Source organism: Bufo bufo, chromosome 2, assembly GCF_905171765.1.
Source record: "Bufo bufo chromosome 2, aBufBuf1.1, whole genome shotgun sequence".
NCBI classification, from domain to species: domain Eukaryota; kingdom Metazoa; phylum Chordata; class Amphibia; order Anura; family Bufonidae; genus Bufo; species Bufo bufo.
The window spans coordinates 675911415-675932595 of NC_053390.1; the positions used below are offsets into that span (position 1 = coordinate 675911415).

The 21181-nt window shown below is 46.5% G+C and overlaps 1 protein-coding gene across 3 annotated transcripts in view; it reads left to right on the forward strand.

Annotated features, from left to right (window-relative positions):
- The first annotated feature begins 3682 nt into the window (after positions 1-3682).
- KLHL2 (kelch like family member 2) overlaps positions 3683-21181 on the forward strand; it is a 143995-nt gene continuing 126496 nt past the window's right edge. For 2 of the 3 annotated variants that reach the window (XM_040418630.1, XM_040418631.1), the window contains exon 1: positions 3683-3939. In XM_040418630.1, the coding sequence (XP_040274564.1) occupies positions 3890-3939 (50 nt within the window). In that variant the 5' untranslated portion in view covers positions 3683-3889. The remainder of the gene's footprint in view (positions 3940-21181) is intronic. The other variant, XM_040418629.1, reaches the window with a different exon arrangement.

Genomic DNA, 21181 nt, shown 5'->3' on the forward strand with positions numbered 1-21181 from the left:
TCCGCCGCTCTCTTCAATATCTGGTGCATTGGAGAGGTTACGGTCCCAAGGAAAGAATGTGGGTTCCTGCGTCTGAGGTAAACGCCGACAGGCTAGTTCGGGTTTTTCATGCCTCTCATCCTGAGAGACCTGGTCCTGAGTGTCCGGAGGCCCCTCGTAGAGAGGGGGGTACTGTCACGAGGGTGTCAAGAGCCACGTCTGACTCCGTTGTACCCGGGGTCAGGAGGTCGCAGCGGTTGGCTGCGCGCTCTATGTAAGATAGGGCTGTTTCCTTATGGTAGCTTTCTGGGTTTGCTTTGCAAACCCTTTTGGCTCACTCAGGGATCCGTAGCTCCTACTCCTCAGCTGTTCCTTGTCCAGCACTCCCAAACCTCCTTATATTCCCCTCTCACACTTCTCTGGTTGCCAGATATAGAGCTTCCTGCCTGGACATCTATTCTGACCCTCTGGAGCTGTGTTGCTGCGTTCTCTGGTTGTTGATCCAGAACGCTACCCTCCGGATCCCTGTTGGACCTTTGTGGACTGCTGTGGTCGCCCACCTGGGTGTATGTGTTTGTCTGTATTGTCTGTCCTCTCCCTGGTGTTTTCCTCTTAGTTCAGTGGTGCGGACTAGCGATCCCACCGGCCCGTTCACTATCTAGGGCTCATTTCAGGGAAAGCCAGGGTTTAGGCACGTGATCGCCGCACGGGTGAGGAACCCGTCTAGGGACGTCAGGGCAGTCAGGTGCCAGCTGCAAGGTGAGTCAGGGGTCACCACCTTACCCTCCCCCTTGGGCAGGGCTTTCCCTTTTCCCTCCCTGTGCGTGACGCCGGTCATTACAAGTAGATTATTTTGGTGGTAATTATCATCATTTTATATCTCACAGTAAATGCTGGTAATTAGTTTTTATCAGAATATTGAGATATAGACATGTATTACTTATAATCTTTATCATTCATTATGGTTTTCCAATTTGTCCATAAAGATTGTTGGCTGTCCGTTATTTTGGGATAAGTTGTCCAGAAAAAAGAAAAATTATGGTTGGCAACCCTGGGTGGGGGTCCAACTGCTAGGACCACCACCAATCCCGAGAATGGTGGCCCTGATCCCACCATCTCTTTGGAATGGAAGGTCAAGTTTGTGCCATGTCTCCATTCATTCTCTAGGGGACTGCCAAGTATAGCTGCGGCTCCATCAGGAGGGGGGAATGGGACCCCCATTCAGGGGTGCACCTAGCCTTTCTGCTGCCTGAGGCGAAAATTTAAACAGTTCTCCCCCCATACCAAATTCTCAACCTATCTCCTTCCCTCCTAAGGCTACTTTCACACTGGCGTTTTGGCTTTCAGTTTGTGAGATCCGTTCAGGGCTCTCACAAGCGGTCCAAAACGGATCAGTTTTGTCCTAATGCATTCTGAATGGAAAAGGATCCGCTCAGAATGCATCAGTTTGCCTCTGATCAGTGTCCATTCCGCTCTGGAGGCGGACACCAAAACGCTGCCTGCAGCGTTTTGCTGTCAGCTTGACGAAACTGAGCCAAACGGCACAATAGAAAACAGATCCATCTCCCACTGACTTTCAATGGAGTTCATGACTGATCCGTCTTATTTATATTACATATATTACAAACGGATCTGTTCATGACGGATGCATGCGGTTGTATTATTGTAACAGATCCATTTTTTGCACATCCATGATGGATCCGCCCAAAACGTGAGTGTGAAAGTAGCCTAACATTACATATATCACTACAGAACATCCAGGGTAATACAGCGCCCCATACCTCTTACATCCAGTGACGTCTCCTCTGATGTAGATGTTCTCTTTCCTCATCTTCTCCATTTAGTACAGACCGCCATGATGATTTCTTTCAGCCATCTCTCGTCTCTGCATTTTTGGGGGCCAGTATAAAATACCCCTATATAATGCCCCAAGTCAATTCCTCTATAGTGCTCCTCTCCACCCTTCCCCATAATGTACCAGTAAAAAGTGCCCCTATATAGTGCCCCAGTAGATGCCCTCTGTGTCCCCCATAATTTTCCAGTATAAAATACCCCTTCTTAGTGCCCCCAGTAGATGCCCTCATAGTGCTCCTCTTTCCCCATAGTACCCCCCATAATGTGTCCCAGTATAAAATGCTCCTATACAGAGCCCCCCATATAAAATACCCCTTCTTTGTGCCCTCAGTAGATGCCCTCCAATGTGCCAATAAGAAGTGCCCCTAGATGCCCCCATAATGTTCCTCCTCACCCCTTCCCCATAGTGGCCACAATATAAAATACCACTTTTGTGGCCCCCAATAATGTGCCAGTAAGGAGTGCCCCTAGATGCCCCCATATAAAATACCACTTTTGTGTCCCTATAGTGCCTAATAATGTGCCAGTAAGGAGTGTCCTAGATGCCCCTATATAAAATACCACTTTTGTGTCCCTATAGTGCCTAATAATGTGCCAGTAAGGAGTGTCCTAGATGCCCCTATATAAAATACCACTTTTGTGCCCACATAGTGCCCCTAATAATGTGCCAGTAAGGAGTGCCCTAGATGCCCCATATAAAATACTTTTGTACCCACATAGTGCCCCCCAATAATGTGCCAGTATGGAGTGCCCTAGATGTCCCCATAGTGCTCCTCTCTGCATAGTGAGCCATATGAAAAAAAAATAAACACTAATACTTACCTCCATGAGGCTGGCAGCGATGCAATGCAGGCCTCTTCCGGCCTGTGTCCCGCACTGTGCGGCTCAGACGGCACAATGACGTCATTGCGCCACCTGCACTGGCCTAGTGCCTGTAGCCTATCAGAGGAACAGGGAAGCGAGACGCCTCTCCCCTGCAGCACATCCATCTGTATCACTCTCCTGAGGACGGCGATACAGATGAATATAGAGATGAGCGCTTCCACAATGGAAGCGCTCATCTCTCCCTGCTCCGCCACCCCCCACTTGTCACAGGGCCCTGCCCCCATTCCCAGGATCGGTGGTGGTCCCAGCTGTCTGACCAGGGTTTCCAGCCATCCAGAAATTTCTGGACAGTCTGTAAAAATAGGCAACTTTTTTCCTTTTGTCCAGGAAAAAGAAAAAAAGATGTGTCCGTGATTTTTTTTGAGGCTGGTGGTTCTTGACTAGATTTTGGAGGTAATTATCATCATTTTACAGCTCACAGTAAATGCTGATAATGAGGTGTTAAAGGCACATTGAGCTACAGACATGGTTTACGTGTAAGGGTCCATTCACACATCCACAGATCTGCAAAACACGGACACCGGCGACGTGCGTTCCGCATTTTGCGGACCGTACATCGCCGGCACTATAATAGAAAATGCCTAATCTTGTCCGCAATTGCGGACAAGAATAGGACATGTTCTATTTTTTTCGGGAACTGAATTGCGGACCCGGAAGGGCGGATCCGGACAGCACATAGTGTGACCCCATAGAAATGAATGGGTCTGCAATTCTGTTCCGCAAAATGCGAACGTGTGAATGGAGCCTAAGTTTTATCATTCATTAAGGTTTTTCTTTTTGGCTGTCTGTGATTTGGGGATAAGTTCTGTTTGGCAACCCTCGCTGTAAGTAATGGTAGCTTCCTCCTATTCGTCCCGCTGCTGTGACACTAATGACAGGACTACACGCCGCCCGCCTTGTGGGGATCGGTCTTCCACAGGCAGAGGGCGCCACTGCTTTTCGTGAACACCGTCCTAATTGGCTGACGAGACGCGAGGTCAGGATGTTGATACAGAGTACACTACCTTGTAGTAAGCCGCTCACTTAGAGACCGGACCGCTGCGGGTCGCCTGCTGCTGCTGCTGCTGCTGCCGTTTACCGGGAGAGCCTGGCGGGTGGGACTAGGAGGAGGAGAAGCGGAGCTGCCGGGCATGGAGTGAGCCGCGGGATCTCCGCTCTGCCAGCCCGTGGAATGGTGCTGACATCTGCCCGCAGCATGGAGACGTCGCCCGTCACCGCAGTGTAAGCCTCCATATGTCATCAGAAGCTGCCAGACAGGCTGCCTCCATCTTACATCTCGGGGGTGGATGTGCCACAAGGTCTCAGCCGGGCACCTGCCCTGAGGGATTGGGCACAGAGGAGGGGGGCTCATCACCAGCACCTATTGATGGCATATTGTATTACTTTATAGGGTCACGTTGTCCAGCACAGTGGGGGTAGTGCGCGGTGACCGCCACCGATCTGTCGTTGCTAGTGGTAACCGGGCGCCATGGATAACACCCCATTATTTCAGGGCTATTGATGGTCTATCCTCAGGCTACATTCACTCGACCATTTGAAGAATAATGGTAGTCTATGGGCCTATTCACCAGGCCGTGAACGTGAAGAACGACCGTCAAATGATAGGACCTGGCCTAATTGTCTGTTTTCACGGACTCGCAGTCCCTACAATTAAAGGGGACCATTTTTCCGTATTTTATTTAATTGTTTCCACTGTCGTCATGTGAATGTAGCCTTAGGGTAGGTGATCAAAATTTGATTGCTGGTTGTTGATGGGCATCATGAGTGTCGGGTGCCCAGCGATCAGATATTTGTCGCCCATTCAGTGGACCGATGGTAAATATTTCTTTGATTGGCATGCGTTATTAAAGGGGCTGTACAGGTATGCTCGCCTGCCACGTGCTTGCTAGGTAAACATTTGCCTAGGTTACTATCCAATGGCCAGAGGGTCCTGTACGTGGGTCCCATTAATACGCAATGCTCACCGATCACTGGGTGTATTCCTGCACAGTGACCTCTCTATCCAGTGGTTCACCTGATTAATACCCTGTTTTTCTTCTGTAGATCCAAGGCTCTATTCCCGAGCTATTATACTTTTTCCTTACAGTATATGCAGATTAGGCCTTTGGTGCAATGAGGGAGTCACCGTTGCTCCTGTTGCACACAAGCTCTGCTCTTTTCTGTGGCCTTCTCCTCCCTTGCTGGGTAAATATTGCCTGGCCCTGTCCATCAAAGAAGAGGAGGAGGGGTTGGCCAAATAAATGAGTGGAGCTTGGGTGCAACAAGAGCAATGGTGACGCCCTCTTTGCACCAAACCCTAATTTGCATATTAAGAAAAAGTATCCTAACTCGGGAACGGAGCCTCAGATTAACAGCGTTTTTAATTAGATGAACCAGAGCAATGTGTCTATACAACCAGTTCAATAGGGAGGTCACTGGTGACAGATTCCCTTTAAAGAGTTTATCTGGGAAATTGATATTGATGACTTAGGCCTCATGCACACGACCGTTCTTCTGGTCCGCGTCCGAGCTGCAGTTTTTGCGGCTCGGGTGAGGACCCATTCACCTTAATTAGGCCACAAAAGATGCTGACAGCACTCCGTGTGCTGTCCCCATCCGTTGCTCCGTTCTGTGGCCCTGCTAACAAAATATAACGTGTCCTATTCTCGTCCGTTTTGCGGACAAGAATAAGCATTTTTACAATGGGCCGCCTGTTCCGTTCCGCAAATTGCAGAAGGCACACTGGCGGCTTCCGTGTTTTGCAGCCTTTTTCTCAGGATAGGTCATCAGTACCAGATGGATGGGTGTCCGCTGTCCGAAGAGGCCGCATCTACTGGAAGGCCAGACACAGCACAGTGGAGACTGGACCTCTTAGGCCTCATACACACGACTGTTCCGTTTTTTTGCGGTCCGCAATTTGCGGAACGGAGCAAGCTGCCCATTGTAGAAATTCCTATTCTTGTCCGCAAAACGGACAAGAATAGGACACGTTATATTTTTTTCGCTGGGCTACGCAACGGAGCAACGGATGCGGACAGCAAACGGAGTGCTGTCCGCATATTCTGCAGCCCCGTTGAAGTGAATGGTTCCGCATCCAAGCCGCAAAAACTGCAGCTCGGATGCGGACCAGAACATCGGTCGTGTGCGTGAGGCCTTAGTATGTATCCTGGAGGGGTCGGTAGTAGGTGCATGGGTGTCATTTATCATGGGACCCCTTACGTCCGTTTCAGGCGTAAAGTCACACGATCCTAAAAAAGCCGCACCTGTGTGCCTAAATTTAGAGGCACACCACATTTTTATGTCGTTCTCGCCACCGGGCAGCTGTGGGGGCCAGGACACAGGCCCCAGCAAATTCACTAACATTCATGCTGGTGTTTGATATATTGCTATATTGTCTATTGGGATGTATTGAAGTATATGGTGTGACCATGTTCTAGTCAGGAAGAGGGTGTTGTGATGGGCGCACCCGATATGAACAGCGCTTTCTGGATGAAACGTTACTCCGGATATGCCATGTGCTTCCTGTTCTAGATCAGCCTTTCCTGTTTTGTGGGAATGAAGGATGTGAATCAGTTTTCCTCCACCGAGAAGACAGCAGATTGGTATGCGGCAGCCGTTCTGTTACATCGACTGGTTCTAGAAGGCGCCTGCTATGATGTATGACCTGCATCCCAGCACTGACACAAATGTTCCCCCGCTGTCCTACTGTCAGGGAAGACCCCAGCGGTCTGATGGTCACAAGTCACACCAGGCTGAAGTTTGTCAGGTTGCACACAATGGCCTAGTAGCTGGTATCGGTGAAGCTTCTTGACGCGGTTACTCATCAGTTTGCTATTGTTGACTATTAAGTGCCGCGCTGTGAATGCGTTCATACAAACGCTTGTCCCAGATAATTTCCCCCGTATAAAGGGTGCCGCTGATCACCCTGCAGATGAGCAGACCTTTTTTATGCAGTTCATGAAATCATTTGTCAGCAGCACATGGACCTGTGTAAACAGTTACGTGCTCCACGCAATGAATCTGTACAAGGAGAAGCCATCACAGTGGCCCTCCTCCCATGCATCTCTCACCTCAGTCTGCTGCTGTCCAGGGCTGTGGATTCGGTAGAAATGTACTTCAGCGTAAAAAAAATATTATTAATAGTTCAATGAATTTTCATATACATTTGGAAATGTTTAGAAATATTAATCAGTTCTCACCTCTCCTGTGTTCTCTCCTGTCCTTATACTATAATCAGTGATGAGCAGGGTGTTCTAGTGATGATAGATAATCACTCCTCACCTCGCCTGTCCTTATACTATAATCAGTGATGAGCAGGGTGTGCTACTGATGATAATCAGTTCTCACCTCTCCTGTCTTCTCTCCTGTCCTTATACTATAAACAGTGATAAGCAGGGTGTTCTAGTGATGATAGATAATCAGTCCTCACCTCGCCTGTCCTTATACTATAAACAGTGATAAGCAGGGTGTTCTAGTTGTGATAGATGATCAGTCCTCACCTCGCCTGTCCTTATACTATAAACAGTGATAAGCAGGGTGGGCTACTGATGATAATCAGTCCTCACCTCTCCTGTGTTCTCTCCTGTCCTTATACTATTATCAGTGATAGGCAGGGTGTGCTACTGATAAAAGGTAATCAGTTCTCACCTCTCCTGTCCTTATACTATAATCAGTGATAGGCAGGGTGTGCTACTGATTATAGATAATCAGTTCTCACCTCTCCTGTGTTCTCTCCTGTCCTTATACTATAATCAGTGATAAGCAGGGTGTGATAGTGGTGATAGATGATCAGTCCTCACCTCGCCTGTCCTTATACTATAAACAGTGATAAGCAGGGTGTTCTAGTGGTGATAGAAAATCAGTTCTCACCTCTCCTGTGTTCTCTCCTGTCCTTATACTATAATCAGTGATATGCAGGGTGTGCTACTGATGATAGATAATCAGTCCTCACCTCTCCTGTCCTTATACTATAATCAGTGATAAGCAGGGTGTGCTACTGATGAAAGGTATTCAGTTCTCACCTCTCCTGTCCTTATACTATAATCAGTGATAGGCAGGGTGTGCTACTGATTATAGATAATCAGTTCTCACCTCTCCTGTGTTCTCTCTTGTCCTTATACTATAATCAGTGATAAGCAGGGTGTGATAGTGGTGATAGATGATCAGTCCTCGCCTGTCCTTATACTATAAACAGTGATAAGCAGGGTGTTCTAGTGGTGATAGATAATCAGTCCTCATCTCTCCTGTGTTCTCTCCTGTCCTTATACTATAAACAGTGATAAGCAGGGTGTTCTAGTGGTGATAGATAATCCGTCCTCACCTCTCCTGTGTTCTCTCCTGTCCGTCCCTATACTATAAACAGTGATAAGCAGGGTGTTCTAATGATAATCAGTCCTCACCTCTCCTGTGTTCTCTCCTGTCCTTATACTAGGTTTTTTCATGCTGCTCCAAGACCAATAGTTACAATGTCTGAAACTGTGCTGCACATGCTCTTCAACCCTAGACAGAACAGAAATCCAGCAGTTATGGTGTTGTCTGGGAATAAGTAACTTCTCACAGGTGCCTGCAGCCTGCCTCTGCTATGGAAAGAATCATACTTACCTACTCCCCGTCGTTCTGGCTCCCCTGTGTCCCCCACACAGGAGCCAGTACACAGGACTGGAGCTGCAGGGAGCAGATAATATGAATCCTTCTATAGTAGAGGCAGGCTGTGAAAAGTTACTTATTCCTGGACTACTCTTTCATGGCAAGCACTGAATACAGCAGCTCCTTCTTAGGCTACTTTCACATTAGCGTTTTTTGTGGATCCGTCATGGATCTGCAAAAACGCTTCCGTTACAATAATTCAACCGCATGCATCCGTCACGAACGGATCCGGTTGTATTATGTCTTCTATAGCCATGACTGATCCGTCTTAAACACCATTGAAAGTCAATGGGGTACGGATCCGTTTTCTATAGTGTCAGAGAAAACTGATCCGTCTCCATTGACTTACATTGTGTGTCAGGACGAATCCGTCTCGCTCAACATCCCAGGACGGACAGCAAAACGCTGCAGGCAGGGTTTTAGTCTCCACCTCCATAGCGGAATGGAGACTGATCGGAGGCAAACTGATGTATTCTGAGCGGATCCTTTTCCATTCAGAATGCATTAGGTCCGTTTTGGACCGCTTGTGAGAGCCCTGAACGGATCTCTGAAATGGAAAGCCAAAATGCCAGTGTGAAAGTGGCCTTGCATGTCTCTTTTATTCCTATTTAGACTTGCACATGACTCTCTTCATTTCCCGGCCTTGCATATAGAGCTTTACTAACTTTTTCTGAAGATAAATTCATTGATTTTAGTGTTTTCCATTCATTGAATGCACACTGCACTGCAGATTTACTTACAGGAATGTAGAAAACGTCAGGAATTTCAGAAACTGTATCGGAATAAATATGGTTTGAAAGGACTGTCACCAGGATTCTGGCCTGTTATCAGTAGTGCTGCACCTAGTGGGTCCAGATCACTATTTTTTATTTTCCTGTTAACCCCCACCGTTCCTTCTCTGTCAGTACTCAGAGCTGCGCTGAAATACTCAGTCGGCACTGCTGTTCCACACTAGAACAATATATTTCAATGTAACTCTGTAAGGCTCGGGCTACACGGTGACATGTCGCACGACAAAAAAAGTGTGCAGCTATACAGTGACGTGTGTTGCTGAAAAGTTTTGCGACATTTTTTGAAATGATAGTCAATGGTGTCGCACTGCAACATGCTGCGACTATGACGCGACTGTTGCAGTGCGACACTATTGAGTGTCATTACAAAGAGTGTTGTGCGACATTTCAGCGACAAAAAGCCGCCATGTAACCCTAGCCTTAGGGTCCATTCACACGTCTGCAAAATGGATTTTGCGGAACAGGTGCAGACCCATTCATTTTCAATGGGGCCGGAATGTGTTGTCCGCATCCGCACTTCCGTTTCGCAAAAAAATAGAACATGTCCTATTCTTGTCTGCAATTGTGGACAAGAAAAGGCATTTTCTATGAGAGTCCCGGCAATGTGCGGTCTGCGAAATGCGGAACGCACATTGCTGGTGTCTGTGTTTTGCAGATCCGCAAAACACATACGGACAGTGTGAATGGACCCTATAGGTCCTTTTACACGGCCCAATGATCAAGCAGGGATGAGTGTTCATATAAATGCTCGTTCCCAATAACTGCCCTGTGTAAAAGGGGTCGGCGGTCACTCAATGAACAAGCACACCCTCGTCCATCAGGTGATGTTATCTTCTGGCTGTCACCACAAATCATTGTTACTGTGCAGCAGATCTGAGGCACACGACTAATGATTCTCTGGGCACAAGTGATCGCTCTATCGATTGCTGCATGTGAATACAGCCCTCATCTCCACTGGTGATCAGGCAAATATCAGGAACGTCTGCTTCGTTCCCGATATCTGTCCTTGTAAACGGAGCCTAAGGCCTCATCCATATTTCCAGCACATGTACCTATTGATTTGAATGTGTCTGATCAGTATTTTATTTAATTTTTTTTACTGACAATGGGTCGGTAAAAAAATCACGGAGACATGCAGTACTTTGGACCGTGATGCGGACCAAACACGCCCATTGAAGTGTATGGGTCTGTGAAAATCACGGACACGACATGGATGGCATCCATGGTGCGTCCGTTTTTCACTGAATAGGAGATACTCTGGACATGTAATTTTCAGCTGAGCAGCGTCCGTGGATTACGGATGAAGTAAGGACGCTTTTTTCACAGACTTGAAACTGATACGGAAATGTGGACAAGGCCCAAGGTTGCGTTTATATTTCTGTGTCCACTTGACATGGAAAATATGTCCATGAAGAATCTGTGTTTGGGCCGTGTGTCTGTTCTTTTTTGCCCTATGTGTGTAATCCGTATTCCACGGACATTGCTCAACTGAAAATTACTTTCCTTAGCATCTCTTGCCAATGGTCCATGAAAAGCCACTACAACACAGATGCCATCCATGTTGTCATTGGTTTTTCACGGATCCATAGACTTCAATGGGCGTGGATGGTCCTTTTCATGGACCAAAGTAGTGCATGGTTCTGGGAGTTTTCCACTGAAAAATGGAAATATGAACAATGCCTATATGACCATTTGATCTGATAGAAATGAGTCTCATCAGCTAGAAAACGGATCTCGTGTGTAAGTATTTGTTTGCCAGTCACAATGACTGTAATGTGCAAACAGCGTCTGAAAGAAAGCTTTAGGCCTTTAGTGATAAATATAACAATATAACAAAATAATAGCAAAAACAGGTGCACGCTGCAATCTTACTAAACCCTCAAACTGATTTTAAAATTGAGAGATTAGTCAACATATCCTACGGTGTAGGACATGTCTAAGCCCGGGCACCACGCCAAGGTTACATGCTGGAGGTTTCTCAAGTAGCCCGGGACCTAACACTCTCCTAACTGAGCCGTATGGGCATTACCAGGAGCCAGTGGGCAAATTACAGGAGCATGAGGCCGACTCACAAACAACTCACCAGTTACCTCCAGCATGTGACCATGCTTGCAGTGGGAGGAGGGAGGAGTCTGCGAGTCCCACTCAAGACTGGCTGATATGTCCCAGGCCTCACAGGTGCACCTAAATGTGGCCTGTAGATGGAAAACAGGCACATTTAAATTGGAGTTTATACACCTCTAGGAATCTCTATATATACAAACTGAAAAGACTAGCGCGGCATTAGCAGGAGTTGCTCAAACCCACATGCAGTCGTGCATATATATAGGTCACATTTAGGTGCACCTGTGAAGCCTGGGCTATATCAGCCAGTCTTGAGTGGGACTCGCAGACTCCTCCCTCCTCCCACTGCAAGCATGGTTACATGCTGGAGGTAACTGGTGAGTTGTTTGTGAGTCGGCCTCATGCTCCTGTAATTTGCCCACTGGCTCCTGTTAATGCCCATACGGCTCAAGTCTGTTATATTAATTATCACATCCGCACTTGTTACCTTGTGTAGGATGTCTATTGTGGTACTTGTGGTTCGCCGCGGGCATCCTCCACCGTATGCATTTTGCTGGGGATTGCCATTAGCAACGGGCCACAAGTGCAGGATTTGCTCCCCTATATATATGCACGACTGCATGTGGGTTTGAGCAACTCCTGCTAATGCCACGCTAGTCTTTTCAGTTTGTATCTTTAGTGATTGTGAGCCAAAGCCAGGAGCGGAACCGGCCCAGACAGAAGGTATGAGGGAACGACCTGTTGTGTGAATTGGATCCACACCAGGTTTTGGCTCACAATCACTGACCGAACACTGTGTGAGTAAGGCCTTTTCATAGGGAATTAGATGAGGAAGATGAGAACTAGTTCTATCCTGAGAAAATATCTGTGTGTGAACGTCCATCTCGGACCAGTTTCTGCACATCGATTTGTGTGTACAAATCCAGCATAAGTGTCCATTCACACGGCCATATCAGTTTTGTGGTCCGCAAATTACGGATACTGGCCATGTGTGTACCACTTTTTGCGGTCCTACATGTTCTGTCCTGTGTTAGAAATGCGTATTCTTATCCGCAAAACGAACAAGAATAGGACATGTTCTACCTTTTTTGCGGAGCTGCGGAACAGACTTTTTTGCGGCCCCATTGAAATGAATAGGTCATGTGAATTGGGCCTTAGGCTATCTGCACACGTTGCAGATTACGAGTGGTTTATCTGCAGAAAAACTGCAGCATAATACAGTTTGTACACTTGGCTTTTTTTTTTCTTTATTTGTGCTGTTCTTTTGTGTGGATTTCACTCTTTTCAATGCAAAGTTGGGATCTGCGGGAAAACCGCTTGTAATACGCAAGTAACACGTGGTTTGGGTTGTTGGTGCAGAAATTGACAATACAGCCTTGACTTATGTGCCGGTAGCCTAAATAAGCTTGGGATGCGTTCACAGTTGCGTTCACTATTCCTGCAGGTGGGAGGCCTGAGCCAACAGACCGCCTCATGGTGTGAGGGAATTGTTATTGAGTGGTAGTGTAGTGTATATGCGAGAAAGCTGTAGGAGCCAAATGAAGCAGAATTTTTACTTAAACCCAAATAGGTTGGGTGTACATAGTGTGGCCCCTTCTGCACCTGTAATTGCTATCTGAAACAATAGCAAGCACAGTTACTTGCCAGCAGTTAGCAGTAATCCACATGTGGCTCCTGCATTCGGATTAGGCAATGTACTGACGACCTTCAAAAATATTTTTGGAGGGGGTCTGTCAGCCTTGTTAAACTGTTGGCAGCACTAGTTAGGGGCTGAAGCAAGCAGTACAAACTTGATTTCTGTGGAGCTTTTTCTCATCAGGAGTAGTGTGAGTATGAAGTTTTATTCTGCCAAATTCTGCTCAAGTGCCCAGGGTGGGGCTTCACTGTGAAGAGCTCTCTGTAGTGATCTGCTTCACGGCCCCTCCCCTCTGACTGGTAGTTGTAGTGCCTTCCCGTTTGGCTGCTACAGCTCAAAGCAGAGGGGAGGAGCATTGAAGCAGCTCAATGCAGAGAGCACTTCACAGTGAACTCCCATCGGGGGCACATGAAAGAGCAGAATGTGGCAGAATAAAACTTCATATTCACACTACTCCTGATCAGAAAAGCTCTCCTCTGTCCCTTCCTACTGCTGTTAACAGTTTAACATGACCAAAACTGCTTAAAACTTATGGCCTTATTTTGCTGTGTGCATGTGAATCTGAATCTTATCATTAGGTTGGAAGCATATTTTGTGCTAGTCAGAACCTTTTTCTAGTACAAAATTTCCAGATGCTTGTACATCATGTTTGGAGATTGCCATTTGTCAAATGGAAGATCAGAGTGTGACAAGAGGTGTGGGGGTTAATTCATCCATCCCTTTTCTCTTAAAGGGTTTTTCCCAGACTTTATAACTGATGACCGATCTTCTGGATAGGTTATCAGTATCTGATTGGGGGTGGGGGGTCTGACACCCACCTGCGCTCAGCTCCATGCACTTCTATAGGGCTGAGCTGCGGCTAGGCCACGTGACCTCACATGGCCTAGTGAAAGCAGGGAGAAGGCCGCAGCACTACTACGAGTGCCACTACCTTCTCAAACAGCTGATCAACAACAGTCCTGGGTGTCAGACGACCTATACGACCTTAGCGTACTCGACCACAGTACAGCCGTGTCGCAACAGCAACATGACCACGCCATTTGGTTGTACCTTAAAGGGAACCTGTCACCAGGATTTAGTGTATAGAGCTGGGGACATGGGCTACTAGGTGGCCGCTAGCACATCTGCAATACCCAGCCCCCACAGCTCTCTGCGCTTTTATTGTGTTAAAAAACCTTTTTGATCCATATGCAAATGACCTGATATGAGTCCTGTATCCGGAGATGAGTCAAGCGGAAAGGAGCCCAGCACCGCCCCGCGTCCTCCGAATCTCCACTGGTGGATCGCCGAAATCTTGCGATGCGCGAGCTAGCGCATGCGCAGTGTCGCCATCATGTTCATTCCCTGTGCTGGCATCAGCACAGGGAACGAACTACGCATGCGCTAGCTCGCGCATCGCGAGATTTCACCGCTACAGCTCTGTGACGTCAGCCAGCAAGGAGGAGATTCGGAGGACGCGGGGCGGTGCTGGGCTCCTTTCCGCTTGACTCATCTCCGGATACAGGACTCATATCAGGTCATTTGCATATGGATCAAAAAGGGTTTTTAACACAATAAAAGCGCAGAGAGCTGTGGGGGCTGGGTATTGCGGATGTGCTAGCGACCATCTAGCAGCCCATGTCCCCAGCTCTATACACTAAATCCTGGTGACAGGTTCCCTTTAAGGCTACTGGCAAATGGGTGCGAGTTTTGTCACAGAAATTCTGCACAAATTTCCATGCTGACTTCTGGGCCTTTCCACACCAAAAACCACATGTCACTTGCTTGTCTATAGGCTGGAGTTATTCCACACAAGAATCCGCACGGAAAAACAAGCATAAGTCTAAGGCAGACATGCAGTTTTTTTCTGGTGTTTTTGGATGCTTATCGTTTTTTGTTTTGCTGCATTTTAGCCCAAAAAAATGCAAATTTCAGATGTTGGGTGGAAGTCTATTGGAATGTTAAAAAAAAATGCAGGAGCTTTTTTTTCCCAGTCAATGGCAGTTTTTTTGTTTGAAATCACAGCATGCTCATGGTCTGGTGTCCCCCCGTCCCCCCCTTCCATAGACTACTGTTTTTACAGCCTTAAAAAACATATATGCAGTGTGTATTGACTTTTTTAATGGTGTTTTTGCACGGCTATTTTTAAGGGCTCATACACACGGCCCGTGCGTTTTTGCTGTCCACAAATTGCAAATCCACAAAATATGGGTCCTGGCTGTGTGCGTTCCACATTTTGCGGAACTGAATGGCCAGCCCCTAATAGAACAGTCCTATCTTTGTCCGTAAAACGGACAAGAATACGACAGGTTCTATTTTTTTCGGGGACGCGGAACGGAGGTACAGATGCGGACAACCCATGGGTGTGCTGTCCACATTTTTTGCAGCCCCATTGAAATGAATAGGTCCATATCCGACCTGCAATAAATGCGGATCGGATGCGGACCAAAAATGTTAGTGTGCATGAGCCCTAAACTAGTGTGTGTGTGTGTGTGTGTGTGTGTGTGTATATCTATATCAGTTATTTTACAAGGGGCACATGCTTTTCTGTCAAAAACAAAACACTAGGCATGCAAAAAACAGGATTAAAAATACTACTGTAGGTGGAAAAAATGTTGTATGGCAAACGCTGGTCAAGATGTTTTTTTAGGCTTTTTTTTTTGGCCCAGAAAAGCAGTAAAAATGCCTGACTTTATGTGTTTTTGAGGCTTTACTGCCTGTTTAGTGTGTTTCACTTCCTGGCATTGTAGTGCTTGCAAAGTGTTATTTTAGAGGAAAGCATGTTCTCCGCTCCGACCCTCTTCCGCTGGAGAGCTGTATGTAAAAAGTGAAATCCATTAAAAAAAACACCATCACATATTGTTTTTTAAAGCTGCAAAAGTTACCAGCGGAGGTCTGTGGGTGAAGAAGCCAGGCAATGTGGGAAGAGACACCGAACTGCACAAAACTGTTAATCAAAATATGCACTTCAAGGGTGGAAAAGTACCACTACGCTAAAACACCAGTGTCTTTTGTGTTGAGAGGATCAGTGATTTTTCAAAGGTTTTTATCTTGGGGGTGTAAGTGCTGAGACCTCCACTGATTGCTAGAACGAGGAGAGAGAAGCGCTCACCTAACACGCTCTCTCCTCACTGCAGGAGATGGAATCAAGACAGGCCCATAGACTTTCTGTTGTCCGTCTTGCTTCCTCTCCTGCAGCAAGGAGAGAGCACGGTATGCCAGCACTTCTTTCTCCTCGTTCTAGAGTTCGACGAAGGTCGTAGCACTCAGACCCGCAACAAACATGTCTCTGACATATGAAAAGCTTCATGCAAACTCAGTGACCCTTTAATATTTCCTGTAGACTACCGGAGCTGGAGTTTTTTCCTTAGAAATGCAGAAGGTAAAAAAAAGCGTGACAAAAAAACGCAAAAGCCTAAAATACCAGAAAATAAACCTTGTCTGAACCCACCCTTAGAGGGGTTCTCTGGGAATGATTAAAATTCCCACCAGCAACCTGTTCTAGAATGTGAGCTGCCTGGGGGGTGAGGAGCCTCACTACAGACTGCAGTGCTCTACCATAGATGGTAATGATGTGATCCTGCCTATGCCATCATGGCTGAGCAGCCTGACAGAAACACACACCAGTGTCAGAGTGTACTGTGTAGTTAGGCCCTGGACTCTCACCAACCTAGGCAGCTGTGCAAGTGGAGGCAACTAATCCTCCTCACATTTCACAACAGGTTGCTGGCAGCCATTTTAAATCATTCTAGGAGAACCCATATGTGTTTTGGTTTCAGGTTTTGAGATCCAGCAGAGATCCGTTTTGACTACAGATCAGTACGCATCCGTTCTGCTAGGATACAGTTGTATGAAATTGATATACATTGAAAGTCGGTGGGTGACGTAGCCGTTTTATTTATTTTTTTTAATTTTTTTTTTATCCTAAAAAAAACTGGATCCGTCACCATTGACTTGCATTGTTTTTAGTGACTGATCCGGTTTGTTCCGTTTTGATGACCGGACACAAAACCACAGCTTGCAGCGGTTTTGTGTCAGGTCACAAAACCGAATGCTCACGGAATGGGAGGCATCCTGATGCATCCTGAACGGATCTCTTTCTGTTCAGAATGCATGAGGACAAGTTTGCGCTTCACTTTTCACAACATGCCAGGGACTCACTACTAGTTAAAGAGGGTGTCCGTGTTCAGAGCTGAACCAGGACATACCCAGATTTTCACCCATGCAGCCTCCGTAATATGAGCTGAATCGCGCAGGACAAAGGATTTTTTAGGAGATCCAGTGATGTACCAGCTCTCCATAAAGACTGCTAGGCATCGGCAGTAATGGACGGGCTTTAGTGCCCACCCATCAGAGCCGGTGATGTCACCGAACACACTGCTGGGCGGAAGCCTCCGCTTAAGGGTACTTTCACACTAGCGTTATTCTTTTCCGGTATTGAGTTCCGTCCTAGGGGCTCAATACCGGCAAAAAAATGATCAGTTTTATCCTAATGCATTCTGAATGGAGAGCAATCCGTTTAGTATGCATCAGGATGCATCAGTTCAGTCCCTCTTACGGTATTTGGCCAGAGAAAATGCCGCAGCATGCTGCGGTATTTTCTCCGGCCAAAATTCCGGGAACACTTGCCTGAATGCCAGATCCAGCATTAATTTCCATTCAAATGTATTAATGCCGGATCCAGTATTGCGTGTTCCAGTAAAACGGATCTGGTTTTTCAGATGACACCGGAAAAACTGATCCGGTATTGCAATGCATTTGTCAGACGGATCAGGACCCTGATCAGTCTGCAATATGACATGCGTTTTGCATACAGTTTTCCTGATCAGGCAGGCAGTTCAGGCTGAACTGCCTGCCGGAATCGAACAACCCAAGTGTGAAAGTAGCCTTAGCAGCCTAAAAAGATAAACCAAAAAGCCTTTGGGGGCTGCCTGGGTGAAAATGGGGTCATGTCCGGGTTCAGCTCTGAACCCCTTTATAATTGGACCAGATATTTTATTTCTATACGAACTATGATAGGGGCTATTGGCGACTAAATTACTACACTGGTCTTCCCCAAATTCCATATATGAGCAAGCGGTAGACTAAATATCTAGATCAGGCATGCTCAACCTGCAGCCCTCCAGCTGTTATAAACTCACAACTCCCACAATTCCCTGCTGTAGGCTGTTCGGGCATGCTGGGAGTTGTAGTTTTGCAACAGCTGGAGGGCCGTAGGTTGAGCATCCCTGATCTAGAGAATTTTTTATTTTTTTATTCCCACGTCAGTGCTTCACGTACATGTGCTATACGTGTTCTCCACGACAGCACTCATACCTTTATTTTAATGTTTTTATTCACACATCCTTGTTTTAGCATGTCCGTGGTTTGTCTGTGACACAACACAGGCGCCATCCATGTTTCGCAGACCATTTATAGGAGATGCTCTGAAAATGTATTAATTTTCAGCTGTCCAGTGTCAGTGGAATACAGATGACACATTGAGAGCAAAAAAACGGACACACGGACCAAACACAGGGCCTTCATGGAAATCTTCATAGATGATGGCTGACCATCTTATCACGGATTTCATGATGGACGTGTGAATAAGGCCTTATATAGCGCTGACATATTCCACAGCGCTTTATAGGCATCACTCGCTGTCACCAGTGGAGCTCACACTCTAAGGCTCCATTCACACGTCCGCAAATGGGTCCGCATCCGTTCCGCAATTTTGCGAAACGGGTGCGGACCCATTCATTTTCTATGGGGACGGAATGGATGCGGACAGCACACAGTGTGCTGTCAGCATCCGCATTTGCGGAGCGCGGCACCGATCTTCAGGTCCGCAGCTCCGCAAAAGATAGAACATGTCCTATTCTTGTCCGCAGCTTGCGGACAAGAATAGGCATTTCTATAGGGGTGCTGGGCGGGTGTGTTGCGGATCCACAATTTGCGGGTCCGCAACACACCACGGACGTGTGAATGGAGCCTAAGTTCCCTATCATAGTGTCTTTAGAGTGTGGGAGGAAACACAGGGAGAACATACAAATGCCATGGATTCCAACCTAGGACACCAGCGCTCCCACTGAGCCCGTGTGCTGGTCATCTAGTGGAGGGAGATCAAGTTTACTTAAACTGAACAACCTTTTGCTGTTAATGATATCATTCTGAGCTAACAGCAGCACAGATTATTTCAGCTCACGCCTGACTGAGAAAACAGATCAATATATATCCACTGCTCGCAGAGATTACTCATCTCAAGTACTTGTCGTGCTGCCTTTGAAGACGCACAATTATGACACATGGTAATTCATCCAGCTTGTTTTTTACAGCTTTACTTGTCCGAGCTTGTGGCTGTTTCATGCTGGTAAAGAGCATTAGGATGATGTCTGAGCTGGTGATCAGGGCCGAGGAATGTGTGCTCTTTGTCTCGCTGTCAAGTGCTCCGGCTCCAACTACGGTGACTGGAAAGGGGCTTGGGATGTAACATAAAAAGTTTTTTTTGAATGAATAATGCAAACTGATCCGTTATAAACGGATACAAGCGTTATTGGTGCGGATCCGCCTGTGCAGATACAAGACTGATCCGCACCAAACGCGAGTGTGAAAGTAGCCTAAGCAGCAATCACCCGTGGCTAAGGCTGCTTTCATACTCTCGTTTTGTATGGATCCGTCATGAACGGATCCGTTCGGATAATACAACCGTTTGCATCCGTTCAGAACAGATCCGTTTGTATTATCTTTAACATAGCCAAGACGGAGCCGTCTTGAACACCATTGAAAGTCAATGGAAGGACGGATCCGTTTTCTATTGTGCCAGATTGTGTCATAGAAAACGGATCCGTCCCCATTGACTTAATTGTGTGTCCGTTTAGCTCAGTTTAATCAGACGGACAGCAAAACACTGCAGGCAGCGTTTTGGTGTCAGTCTCCAAAGCGGAATGGAGACTGAACTGATGCATTCTGAGCGGATCCTTTTCCATTCAGAATGGATTAGAATGCAAACTGATCCGTTTTGGACTGCTTGTGGAAGCCCTGAACGGATCTCACAAACGGAAAGCCAAAACGCCATTGTTAAAGTAGACTTATGTCCGCAACCGGTGGTAACGCTGATCTCGGACATTTAACCCTTCAGATGCTGTGGTGGACAAATGTGACCACGGCATCTGCGATGATAAAAACCATGCTCCAGTTCTCCCTGGCGAGGATCGGGGGAGCCAGTGTGTGTGTGCAGGTGCCTCTGTCTTTCTGAGTGACAGGAGGCTGCTGCACTTTAGTTACTATAAATTCAAATCGCCCCCCTTTCCCAAAAATGTAAATAAAAATTCATACCTCACATGTCAGTACCTGCGGTATTTACTATATACCTGTACACACTGCATCTATTATACCTCATACCTCACATGTCAGTACCTGCTGTATATACTATATACAGTTGCAAGAAAAAGTATGTGAACCCTTTGGAATGATATGGATTTCTGCACAAATTGGTCATAAAATGTGATCTGATCTTGATCTAAGTCACAACAATAGACAATCACAGTCTGCTTAAACTAATAACACAAATAATTAAATGTTACCATGTTTTTATTGAACACACCATGTAAACATTCACAGTGCAGGTGGAAAAAGTATGTGAACCCCTAGACTAATGACATCTCCAAGAGCTAATGGGAGTGAGGTGTCAGCCAACTGGACTCCAATCAATGAAATGAGATTGGAGGTGTTGGTTACAGCTGCCCTGCCCTATAAAAAACACACACCAGTTCTGGGTTTTCTTTTCACAAGAAGCATTGCCTGATGTGAATGATGCCTCGCACAGAAGAGCTCTCAGAAGACCTACGATTAAGAATTGTTGACTTGCATAAAGCTGGAAAGGGTTATAAAAGTATCTCCAAAAGCCTTGATGTTCATCAGTCCACGAAGACAAATTATACATGGAGAAAGTTCAGCACTGCTGCTACTCTCCATCGGAGTGGCTGTCCTGTAAAGATGACTGCAAGAGCACAGCACAGACTGCTCAATGAGGTGAAGAAGAATCCTAGAGTGTCAGCTAAAGACTTACAAAAGTCTCTGGCATATGCTAACATCCCTGTTAGCGAATCTACGATACGTAAAACACTAAACAAGAATGGATTTCATGGGAGGATACCACAGAGGAAGCCACTGCTGTCTAAAAAAAACATTGCTGCACGTTTACAGTTTGCACAAGAAGATGTTCCACAGCAGTACTGGCAAAATATTCTGTGGACAGATGAAACCAAAGTTGAGTTGTTTGGAAGAAACACACAACACTATGTGTGGAGAAAAAGAGGCACAGCACACCAACATCAAAACCTCATCCCAACTGTGAAGTATGGTGGTGGGTTCATCATGGTTTGGGGTG